The following is a 12,657-nucleotide window of genomic DNA, read 5'->3' on the forward strand; positions in this document are numbered from 1 at the left end:
TCCCGGCTCCAGTGAGCAGGGACAGCACGGAGGGGTGGAGTGGGTCCTGGGGGGGCAGCGGGGTCCCATTCCCAGACTCACGCGTGGGTCGCGCCACCAAAAAGGCGATGCCCGCGCCCTCTGCACAGAGCGGCAGCCGAAGCTTGTGCAGGTCCCACGAGCTCCGCGGGACTCGCCCCCAGGCAGCGCTGCAGCGCGAGGCAGCCCCCTGCTGCCCGCCGGCCGTGCGTGCAGGGGCGAGCGCGGGCGGGCTTTCGGCGAGCGCGGGAGGGGAGGCGGCGCTGACTCAGCCCGGCCGGAGGAAGGCGCAGGAGGCAATGGCGCTGAGCCCCCCGGAGAGGCAGCCGCCGCCCCCCCAGCAGCAGGAGGGCGAGGCGGACGCCGAGGCCGAGCTCGACCCGCAGCGGCTCCGCGGCCTGGAGCCGGAGGCGGGCGGGATCCCCCTGCACTCGCCCTGGACCTTCTGGCTCGACAAGTGAGTGCGGGCGAGCGGGCGGGGAAGGAAGAGGCGGCGGGAGCAGGGCTGGGGCGCCAGGACGGCTCCCCGGCCTGCGGAGGAGGAGGAGGAGGAAGGCCCGCGCTGCGGCTGGCCTTTGTTTGCCCGGCAGGGCTCGCTCCTCAGCCCCCGCCCGCCCCGCTGCGAAGTCAGTGCTGTGTCAAGGGCGAGGAAGGCCCCCTGAGTGCCTACTCAGGAGTAAGGCCCGTGTAGGCAGTGGGGCTTACCCCCAGGCAAGTGTGGATGGGATTGGCAGCCCCCTAGATCGCCTCGCCCCTACTCAGAAGTGAATCCCATTATAGTCAGTGGAGCTTACTTCCAGGCAAGTGTGAGTAGGATTGCAGCCCTATAGATTGCTGCACTCCCCACCCTAAGAATTGGCACTTGGAGAGCAGCAACCCACCTTCTCCTCCCCTCCCCCTTTCTGTTTTTTCTGCATTTTAGTGTGCCTTGCCAGGATTTAAATATAAAGCAAGACTTTTACCCTGAAGTTTGCTTTCAATGGCAGGGCTTTTAATCATAGGAAATATAAAGTCATGTATGTCTCTGAGCAGGAGCAGAGCACCTTTTTCTTACTAATCAGTCACTGTCACCATCTTTTTTTTTTTACTTCATGGCAATGCTTCTGTGCCATTGGCAATAGACAAGGCAGATATTAAGCAAGTATAGCTCTTTGTCCAATCTGCACAGAGATGTGCAGAAGCCTTGCTAATTTTTAAAAAGGACAACCCTTATTATGGGTACAGAGCAAAGAAGAATGTCAATATGTCCCTGCACCACCACTGTGTCTGCAAGGCCCCTTTGGCCCACCCATCATCACTGGGTTTTGAGGTTTTTACCAAGCATCTGTGTAAGAGAGTGAGTGGTTCCCAAACTTCTTAGGACCCGCACCCACTTTATAAAAAACACTATTGGGACCCACCTAGGTTTATCAGACTTTAAAAAAGGGAGATCTAGAAAGACATTTATTTGTTTTCAAGTAACAATAACAAAAAAAAATGCTCATTTATCTCCCTGTATTTATATATGCTTGCAAAGGCAGGAGCTCAGTTTACAAGGAACTGAGTTCTTTGCAGGACAATGAGTAGCTATGTGATTTTTGAATAGCCTCAGGGCTTGGGGCAATTAGTTATGTGATCTTTCTGACACCTGTGTTTTCATTGTCGGCTCTGCTCACAATTTGGGAACAGCTGATGTGAAAAGATCTGTTTATTTAACCCACTCTTCTTCTCTGGAGATTTTAAGTCTAGCCATTAACTGGAAGATCTATTCCTAAACAAAAGGTTTCCTAAGGTGAGAAAATAAGGCATTTTCACACATTTGCAATCCTGAGGCAGCAATCCTGTACACACCTTCTTGGGCGTAAGTCCCATTGAGCACAAAGGGACTTTTTTATGACATAATATCTGCTTTATTTACAAATTATACCAGCAGAGCATGGATGGAGATGGAGGCTTCTGTACAGGGCAGCAGATCCACTAACCTTCATTTATGATTTTCTTTGCCACCTGACTTCTTCTCACCTTCTTTTTTCATTCACCACTTTTAAAAGACATCTGTCTGAGATTCCATACCTTCCTCCACTTTTTATTTAAAAAAAACTCCTAATCTCTGTTCTAGTTGTCAATTAAATATAAGCTTTAGAATATAAAACGTAATGATTTCCATCAGTGTTGATTTTTGAAACTTAAAACCCAGTCCTAACCAACTTTCTGCTACTGATGCAGCCATACCAGTGACACACTCATTGCATTGTGTGACAGGGGGAAAGTCATGGAGGCCTCCTCAAGGGAACAAACGTTCCCTTACCTTGGGGCAGCATTGTGGTTGCATCGGGGTTGCACTGTTAATCTCAGTGTTTGTTGCACTCCAGATCCACTTGTCCAATAATTCCAAAATCAGGCTGAATGTATTCTTCTTGTACTGCCTGAAACTATAGTTTGTTTCTTTTTTACTCTCACTTTTTATAACTCTGATATCCCAACACTTGTCACTTGACACACTCCCTGTCAGAGCCCATAATAGGTGGCTGACTTGTTTTGCTTTACAGATCTGATTTTGTAACCTGAGAAAGAAATGAGTCTTTGAGGCATAAACAGCTTCCTCCGATTAACTAGCAGTAGCTTGCAACATGCTTATGAACAATTGCATTTCATTAGCACCTTTTTTCCCAAAGGGTTTAATCAAGTGAAATACTAAGGGCCAAACTGGATGTGATAGCAGCAATTACTATGTGTGTTTAAATGCAGAACTCTCCTAAATACATAGAGGGAGAGAGTTAGGCTGCAATCCTAATCACACTTTCCTGAGAGTAAGCCCCATTGAACAAAATAGGACTTACTTCTGAGTAGACCTGGTTAGGCTTGTGCCCTTAGATTTTTAATAGCACTGTTTAACAGGCTGTTATCAAGCTGGGTTTTTTTGAGGAAGGGTGCTCAGCTCCTTTTCACTTCCCTATTGTCCTTCTCCCAGGGTGTGTTTTGCCCTACCAGAGTTGCTTTCTGTACTGGAGCTCTGCTAAGGAGCAACAGTGCTTATAGTGGTTACCTGTTTTGCTGTGAAAGTCAGGCAGATACATGTCCTCCACTCTCTTTCTACATGTAAACACACAGCTTCAATCCCCATGTTATTTGATCCTAACAGTAGACTGAGATCATGTTGGCTGCTTTTTGAATTGTAGCTGTCTTTGATGCGCTGGAACAAATGCATGACATCTTGATGTGGGATAAAGGACTTTCAGCAAGTCATAAAACTGAAACTTGATGCTTGAAGGTGATGAACTAGGTTGCCCCACCCCCAGCCTGAGGCAGAATACTTCAGTTCAGTCCACAAACTGAAGAATGGCACAAGACAGGAACAAAAAGAAGCAAAGGTGCCCTGCATCCAAGGTACCTGCAGGCAATGAATAGTTCAGCAGAAACTTGCAAAATATTTCAGCAGGCAAATCAAGGTAGAGAAGGCAAAAAACAAAAACTCTTCCTTGCTAGTACTCAGTGTGATGGCAAAGTTACTACCCGTCCAACCTCTAAATGTAGTAATTAAACCCTGAATGTGAAATAAACTGCTTTATTTAACCACCCTAGAGAGAATTTCCTTAGTACTCTCACATAAATTCATAGCAGCAGGTTTCCATCAACTATGTAAGGTGTACATAATCCTAAAAAACTATGCCCAGTGAACCCTAACTACAATAGAAGTAGATTATATAAATTGGGTAATTCATGTAAATCCATAATTCCATTTTCCATCAGTTATAATTCCATCATATATTATTCCATCATTTGCATACTGCAGTGTGGTATAAAACGTTGAATTTTTTTGTTTTAATTTTCTTATTGTCTCATGGCAAGTATGTCAGTGGAGGCAGATTTTTAAGTGTTCAGAAGTAAAAGAACATGGAGAAAGAGACCACTGATATCTTGTGCAGGATTATATCAAGAACCTGGTTTTGATAAGGCAGTACCGTTATGAGATTGGCTCCAAGCCCTCTTTGCATAGGCTTTGTAAGGATACCCCCCCCAAATGAGTTTGTGACCCCTTTGGGGTCCTGACCCACAAATTGAAGAACACCAGAGATTCTCCTCTAGCCCAAGAGGCCATTGTCCTCTTGTGTTTAAGAGTTAAACTTGAGAATAAGTGAGGATTAAGTGTAGGATAAGTTAGCTCTGTCTTAGGGTTTTGTTTCATTGATAGGAAATATGAATCTGGAGAAGGTTCCCTTCCTTGCCTTCAGTCTCATGGTGTCAAAAGCAGTATAGAATTTGAGGTGTAATTTTTTAAAAGTTAGGCAGTTATGTGACACAGTAATCATATGGTTGAACTTTGCAGTGGGAAAGCACTCCACTTGAAGAATGCAAGAGACTTGCTGTATCAGACCAGTCTATTCTAGCATTCTTTTCTTTGCAGTGCCCAGTTGGATACCTCTCAACAGTTTATAAGCCAGCCAGGAAAGCAAAATCACTGTTGTTAAGCCTCACCCTTTTCCCCCACCCCACCCTCTGACCGCTTTCATAGGAACCATTCCCATCTTACTAAGGCTGCAAACCTAAACACACTTATCTGGGAGTAAGCTCCATTGATCAAAATGGATTTGAACCTGGTGTTGGGAATAAGCGGTGAGGTGGCCAAGTTTGCAGATGATATTAACTTTCCCTGGGGGGACAGTTTCCCAGAAGGGTTTGTGAGGAGTTCCAGAAGGATCTCTCCAAACTGGGAGAATAGGCAGTAAAATGTCAGATGTGTTTCAATGTAAGTAAGTGTAAATTCATGCACATTGGGGCAAAAAATCAAAACTTCACCTATAGGCTAATGGGTTCTGAGCTGTCTGTGATGGATCAGGAGAGGGATTTTGGGGTACTGGTGGATAGCTCAATGAAAGTGTCAACCCAATGTGCGGCAGCAGTGAAGAAGGCCAATTCTATGCTTGGGGTCATTAGAAAAGATAGTGAGAATAAAACAACTAATATTATAATACCATTGTACAAATTGATGATATGGCCACACCTGGAATCCTGTGTCCAGTTCTGGACTCCACATCTCCAAAAGAGGATAGTGGAACTGGAAAAGGTGCAGAAGAGAGTAACCAAAATGTTTACTGGGCTGGAGCAACTCCTTATGAGGAAAGGCTACAATGTTTGGGCTCTTCTGAGTTGATACAATGAATTGCAGAATTTCTGATACAGGATCTGCACAGTTCCTTTATAGTTATCTGCGGGGATCGCTTTGGTGACTCAGCCTGTGTATTGCATCAGTTTGGAGTATTGCGTCCAGTTCTGGTTGCCACGTCTCGAAAAGGACATAGTGGAACTGGAAAAGGTGCAGAAGACAGTGCCCAAAATGTTTACTGGGCTGGGGCACCTCCCTTATGAGGAAAGGCATTTGGGGCTCTTCAGTTTAGAAAAAAGGCACCTGAGGGGGGACATGGCTGAGATGTATAAAATTATGCAGGGGGTGAATAGAGTGTATAGAGGGATGTTATTTTCCCTCTCACACAACACCAGAACCAGGGGACATCCATGAAAATTGAGTAGCAGGGGAGTTAGAACAGACGGAAGAAAATATTTCTTTACCCAGTGTGTAATTAATCTGTGGAACTTCTTGCCACAGGATGTGGCCCCTCTTAAAGGGTTTTGGTCTGATTTGTAGAAAAGAAGTCCATCACAGGTTACAAGCTGTGCTGGGTATGTGCAGCCTCCTGATTTTAGAAGCAGGCTGCCTCAGAATGCCAGGTGCAAGGGAGTGGCAACAGGATGCTGATATCTTGTTTTCTTGTGTGCTCCCTGAGGCATCTGTGAGATACAGGAAGCTGGACTAGATAGTCCTTTGACCTGTTCCAGGCGGCCTCTTCTTCTGACAGCAAGTGGTGTAGAATGTGCTAAAAACTGCATCGTTCTCACTGGTTATGAGTAGAGTTTGGCTAGATAGAGTAGTTCCTGTGGCACAGGAGGAAGGATGTGGGTCACATGATTTCAGACCATCTTTGATTATCCTTCCCCCTCAAGAGATTACAAATGCCTAAGTCACACAGTAGTTGATTCTGTGAATTTCAGGGGACCTGAGCAGGACTTCAGTAGTCTTTGTCTTTGCAAAAATTAATAGCCCACACATTTCTGCTTGCCCATTATGTTGTCAGTTAAAGCACATTTAGTCTGAGAGAGAGCCAGTTCTATCTCAGTTTATAAAAGCTACCCCCACCTGATTGCCTACAGGTGCATTTTACTTGTCACAAGTGTCTAGATGAGTAGCTAGTAGCTGGTCTCTTGGTTTGAAACCATGTGCTCAGGATGCATTGCACTTGCGCTAGTTTTGTTCTGATTAATGTAAAAAAAAACACATTTCATTTCAGCCACCATCAGGCTCAAAATGTTAGCTATACCACCTACCAGGTTGTATACATTTCCTAGAATTCTGATTGTTTTCACTGAAAGTTACTGAGCTATAAAATCAGTTAAGGCAAATAACTATGTTTAAGAGAAATGGCAAACTGCATGACAGTCTGGGTATTCATGTATGTTCTGTAAACTTGTTGGGCATACTGGAGCCTTTGTGGTTGTGTAGATATGCAGTTGTGGGCAAATAGCCTGTGCTCCAAAAATATGTGTGTATAGTCTTAGTTATCTACAAATGATAACCACTTAGACTGGCTAACACTAAAAGTTACCCTGGGCCATGAAAAGTATGGATTTGATTTTTTTTTTCCTCCTGTAACAGTGCAGGCTTAATTTCAGCCCAGCTCTGGGCTCATAAGGCCTGATTTCTGGAACAAAGTTGTAATGAAAAAGAATACCTATGGGCATATAAAAAGTGCATATCCCTTGCAACTTGTTACTACAGCCACTCTCAGGGGTGCAAAGTTGCAACAGTCTGATCACTGAGGATCACAACAATCCTACCACTGGGTCCTGTGGCTGGCAGGGAGAGAAGAACATAATGTTGACCCTCCTCTATGGCAGAATAAATTAATATCTGAGCTGCAAAAGTTAACTGCTTGTGGGTATGCTGTGTGGCAAGCAAGGCAACTCCAAATTGGGTCTTTACTGAAGAGGGGAGGAGCGGCCTGCTGTGCTGTGTATGGCTTTTTGCTCCTGAAATGTTATGCTGTGACAAATGTGTTGGTCTGTTCCAGCAAAAAGAACATTTTATTACTAAGAATATTTATATACTGCTTTTCAGCAACAAAAGATTCACAAAGCGGTTTACAGAGCAAAGTATTAATTCCCTCTCCCAAACAGACTCATAGTCTAAGGGAGACACCAGCCAAACAGCCGCTGGAGAAGATGCTATGCTGGGATAGAGAGGTGCTCTCCACTTGCTAAGAAAACCACTGCTTTCAAGTGTCCTCTTTGCCCACTTATTAATAACAGTAATAATTAATATTTAGCATTTGCATACTGCTTTTTAAGTGTGCAGAATGCTTCACATGTATATCTTGATGTCCTTAGAATAAACCTATAAGATAAGTAATATCATCCCCAGGTTGCAACTGGGGTGCTGAGAGAGGGTGGCTTCACAGAACCCAAGCCTATGCATGTCTACGCAGAAATGTCCCATTATAGTCAATGGGCTTTACTCCTAGGTAAATATGGATAGGATTGCAGCCCCAGTTAGTTTGTGGCAAAGGCAAGACTCAGGTCCCAATCTTATCCAACTTTCCAGTACTGATCCAGGCGTGCCAATGGGATGTGTACTGCATCCTGCAGTAGGGGGGCAGTCACAAAGATCTCTTCAAGATAAGGGAGTGTTTGTTCCCTTATCTTGGGGGCAGCATTGTGGCTACATCAGCATTGGAAAATTGGATAGGATTGAGCCCTCAGACTGGAGAAGTTCTGGTTTGTAGCTTAGCTACTATGCTATACCAGTTAGCAGGGGATAAATGTTGGCATCTTAAATAGGCAGTCTTATACACACTTATATGAGAATAACTTCCTTTGAGTTGAATAGGAACTTACTTCCAAATAAGGCAGGAGGTCTGGTCTAGAGGGTAGAGCCTCTGTTAGCCCGAACATAATATCAGAAGGCCGCCAGTTCGAGGACACCAGCAGCTCCCTGAATGGCTGAGAATGGAGAAACCTTGAAGCAGCTGACAAGCTGAGCTGAGTGATTCCACCTGCTCTCGGTGTGAGCAAGAAGCGTCTTGGCTGCCCTCCATGTGAGAGATGGAGCTGCGTGTCAGCCTGTGTGGGAGAACCGGAGACCAGAAGTGAGACCAAACCAGGAAGATCCATTCTGAAATGTTGTTGGTTCTTGAAAGAGAGAACCTCTAGGATTGTAAAAATCCCCTTGAGGGGTTTAGAAACACCTGCCTATGTAAACCGCCTTGAATAAAGTCAGAGGAGTAATCTGATGACCAGAAAGGCGATATATAAATACCTACTTATTATTATTATTATTATTCCAAATAGACATGCATAAAGCTGCACTACAGCACTGCTGGATGTGCTGTTTAAGCCATTTCTGCCCAACATTGCATTAACACAACAGGGATCAAATATGTACACCTATGGACTGGATGGAAATGGTTGGGCAGCGCAATCCTAACTTGCACTGGAGCAGGCATGCCTGTATCCAGTGCAAGTTTTGGGCTGGCTGTGGCTCGGCCCAAGGCAAGGGGAAACTTTCCCCTTACCCATGGAAGAGCTGCAGCAGCCCCAGTGGGGCTACTTGAATCTGCACCACCAAAATCAGTGGTGCAAATCAGAGAAGCACGGGAATGGGGCTAGAATCCGGCATAAGTGCTTGATCCTGGCCCTGCCTCCCACTCCTCACCCACCTCCGGGAACATCCACCACCCACCTTCCCCTACCCTGAAACGCCCCCTGTCTGCTTCCTCCCTGCCCTCCCCATGCCTCCCAGGCCCCTGTGTGGCCAAGCTCAGCTGACACAGACTTATTGAGCTCTGGGGTTCACACTGGCATAGGGAGGCCAGCACACATCTGTGTGCCGGCTTATCTTCCCCGAGAGTGGTGCGCAAGTACTTTTGGCACTTTCATGACACTCTTTGGTCAGTGCAAGGGACTTGCACCAGCCAAGGGCACCCTCAGGATTGCATCCAAAGTCGCTCAGTAGGGGCAGGGATCAGTTGGCTGACAGATTTGCAGCTCTTTTTTGCTTTTAGCCCTCTTCTGACCTTTTCTGTGGTAAAGGAGTGACTTTCCTTATTCCAGATGTGACTACACTGGAAATTTAGTTTGCAACTCCTGAGGGCTACTAACTGGAACTGCATAGATCCTATCTGCTCTCCAGATGCAGGATGGGTGCTGCAAAGTGGCACTAGATGTTGCCTTGAACTAACTCAGGGGTGTCAAACTCATTCCATACAGAGGGCCGAAGATAGCATTCGGGATGCCTGCTGAAGGTCGGAAGTGACGTCATTAACCAGAAAGTGATATCATTAAGCAGTTGATGGCCAGAAACCAGCATTTTGTTCTCATTAACTGCAAATGACAGAAGAGAAAATACGCAAATCTTGATTATATTTCAAGATATGGGAGAGTCCAATTTTCATGTGGGCTGCTGTTTCAGCAGTAACACCTCAGCTCTGCTCAGCAGCTGAGAGCCTGAGGGCTGGATTAAAAGCTTCCCGGGCCTTATGTTTGACACCCCTGATATCACTTGTTTGAATGTGACAAATGCATGTACTGTTCAGTGGTAAAGAGGGGAAGAAGTAAAAAGGGGGCAAGAAGGGACTTCAAGGGGGAAAGGGAAGTGAAAGAAGGATAAGAAAGTAAAAGGTTCTGGGGGGGGAGAGATCCAGGAAGCCATTACTAGAAGGACGGAGGAAGCTGAAGTGTGCATTGTGAAGCTGGTGTGTGAATACTACGTATTCCCAGTTTACAGGTAGTGGGTTGAGGCTGGGGAACTTGCCAGATGTCTGCAGGGCTTCACAGAGACTGAACATGAACCCAGGTTTCCTGGTTCACTCTCAAATGGTACTGGGGCATATGTCCATCTTGGCTTGAATATGGCTAGGTGTGAAATAACTGAGAGACTATCAGTATGCCTAACTAGGCATGCTAGAGGGGGAAGCTCCTAAAGTTTGTGAAAAAACCTTGTTCACCAGGGATGAGTATGGGACATGATTGAGATGTACAAAATTATGCAGAGAATGGATAAAGTGGATGGGGAGGTGTTCTTTTCCCTCTCACACAAACAACACCCGAGCCACTAAAATTGAGTATTGGGTGAGTTAGGACAGGTAAAAGAAAATATTTCTTTACCCAGGATGTAATTAGTCTGTGGAACATCTTGCTGCATGACATGGTGATCGCATCTGGCCTGGATGCCTTTAAAAGGGAATTGAACAAATTTCTGGAGTAAAAGTCCATCACAGGTTACAAGCCGTGATGGGTATGTGCATCCTCCTGATTTTAGAAGTAGACTACATCAGAATGCCAGATGCGAGGGAGGCACCATGATGCAGATCTCTTGTTTTCTTGTATGCTTCCTGAGGCATCTGGTGGACCACTGTGAGATTCAGGACGCTGGACTATGGACTTTTGGCCTGATCCAGTGGGGCTCTTATGTTCTTCTGAGCACAAACAGGGTCAACAGGTTTGAGGTTGCAACTTCTAGACCAGCTTGAGCCCTGGCACCTTTCTTTATAAATTAAACATTGGTGGTAATTTTGAGTCTGGGTTTCCCAATCCAGTTTTTATCTTGCTATCACCATTGCACCACACTGACTTTCTGCTAATAAAAAGAGAAATGTTACACTTTGTTCTCTGTGCTTGATAACCCATGTAATCCATGAAAAAACTTGATACTTTTACAGTGCACTCCTTTGCATGTCTACTCGGGTACCATTGTGGTCAGCGGGACTTACTCCCAGGGAGTGAGTGTAGGATTGCAGCCTGTGTGCACAATTTCAACTCACTCTACACTTCAGCTCTTGTTCCCTGAAATGCCTTCGCCTGTCAGTCTCCAGAGGCTGTAAATCTGTGACAAAGTTATGCATCTTAACTATTTCATTCATATTTTTTAAAATGGCTGTTTTTCCTTGGGTGCTATTGCTTGCTCACAATTCTAGTATTTGTAAGCTGAAATGGTGGAAAAGATTAGAATCTCATGGAGAAAACTGGGTCAGTAACAACTTGATAAGGGAATAACATGTTCCGGCTTCATCTAACTGTATTCCCTACAGTTGAAATTTATTAAATTGTTATCTTAGCTTGGAAGAGTCACTGAGGAATTCTCAGGATACGTTTGAAACTATTGACATTGGTGTCATTAGAGCAATTTTATATTGGCTTGGAAATTTTCTGGTCTCTCCCTCCCTCCCAATAAGCCCTTTGGTATAATATTTTCGTTTAGAGTAGTTAAATGTTCAGATAAGAATGTCTTCTCATGCCCGGTGCTGGCCTGTATTCCAGCCATCTAAAGTTAATGATAAATCTTCCGTTGACATTGCTGTGTACAAAAAAATGGTCATCTCCTTAAATGTATTTGGTCATCAGGGACAGCAGGAAAGCTCCACTGTATCTGCATTTGTTTCTCGGCAGCTGTGAGGGTTCTGTTCCCAGACCCTCCATGGATGCCAAAACCCTCAAAAATGGATGCTCAAATCTGCCTAAAAATCATTTTTAAAAAAACATTTCTTAGCACCACTTTCAGAGAGAGACAGAGAGAAATTTATGTTTACAGAGTGCTCACCAATTGTTCCAGTGGTGGACACCATATTGTTTGATGTTATACCTGTGGACATATGGTAAACACACACCTGGAAGTTTTCAATTAGTCCAGGCTTCCATGCACATGAGCAGCAACTATTACCCTGCACATGCCCAATCTCGTCTGATCTTGGAAGCTAAGCAGGGTCAGGCCGGTTGTACTTGGATGGGAGACCACCTGGGAATACCGGGTGCTGTAGGCTTATACCATAGACTTTCGAGACTGAAGGTTGCCAACCAACCATGCACACGTTTACAGCATTTTTGCACCTTCCTACTCACTACAAGTATGCATGTACTTCTGGTGACTGCAAACCATTCATCTTTGTGTATGTGTCTTCAAAAATATCTCTTATTTTCCTCTTTATTAATCTCTCGTTTCCAAATAAAGTTAGCGGTAGGAAGGCCAAGCTCTCTCAAACAATAGATGAGATGATTAATCTGTGTTTGGCCTGTGCTGCACTTGACTGCAAATGGAGGTTCATATAGAAAACTGGCATTTCAAGGAGAATACTGTGCTAAGCTCTTCTCCTTGACATGCTCATTTTCTATGGGGAAGGGGTGTTGGGGGGGAACATTCTATCATGTGACTTCTCCCTCTGCAGCCAGAAGTGGTATAGTCCAGGCACAGATTTAGCACTCCATATTAGACCCTTATTGGAAGTTAGGAATATCAATGGCTTTTAAAATGGTTGGGCATATGCATGCCTTTTCCTGAGATGCTTGACTGGTCAAACTGGAAGTAATTAACAATAACTACCCCCCATCATTATGGGGTGATGTCTGTAACATCACAGTGAGCCACCTTACAAGTCCCTCTTCTGCCCATTTGTCCTGCTCTATCAAACTTAAAAGTTACCTTTTCCCCTCTTTGGTGTTGCTGTGCTTACTCATTCCAATACTCAAGTTTGTGACTTTGTTTTGGATCACCTTGTTTGAGGATGCACCTTGATGTGGCAAACACTAGCGAGGTGTTCCGAGTAAGCAACATTATTA

General features: G+C 44.9%; 1 protein-coding gene and 1 pseudogene across 1 annotated transcript in view; both read left to right on the plus strand.

Annotated features, from left to right (window-relative positions):
- The first annotated feature begins 249 nt into the window (after window positions 1-249).
- EIF4E3 (eukaryotic translation initiation factor 4E family member 3) overlaps window positions 250-12,657 on the plus strand; it is a 32,790-nt gene continuing 20,382 nt past the window's right edge. Inside the window, exon 1 of the mRNA XM_066616237.1 lies at window positions 250-475. Coding sequence (XP_066472334.1) covers window positions 318-475 — 158 coding nt within the window. The 5' untranslated portion in view covers window positions 250-317. The remainder of the gene's footprint in view (window positions 476-12,657) is intronic.
- LOC136642768 (5S ribosomal RNA) lies at window positions 11,750-11,864 on the plus strand (annotated as a pseudogene).

Source organism: Tiliqua scincoides, chromosome 2 (assembly GCF_035046505.1).
Source record: "Tiliqua scincoides isolate rTilSci1 chromosome 2, rTilSci1.hap2, whole genome shotgun sequence".
NCBI lineage: Eukaryota > Metazoa > Chordata > Lepidosauria > Squamata > Scincidae > Tiliqua > Tiliqua scincoides.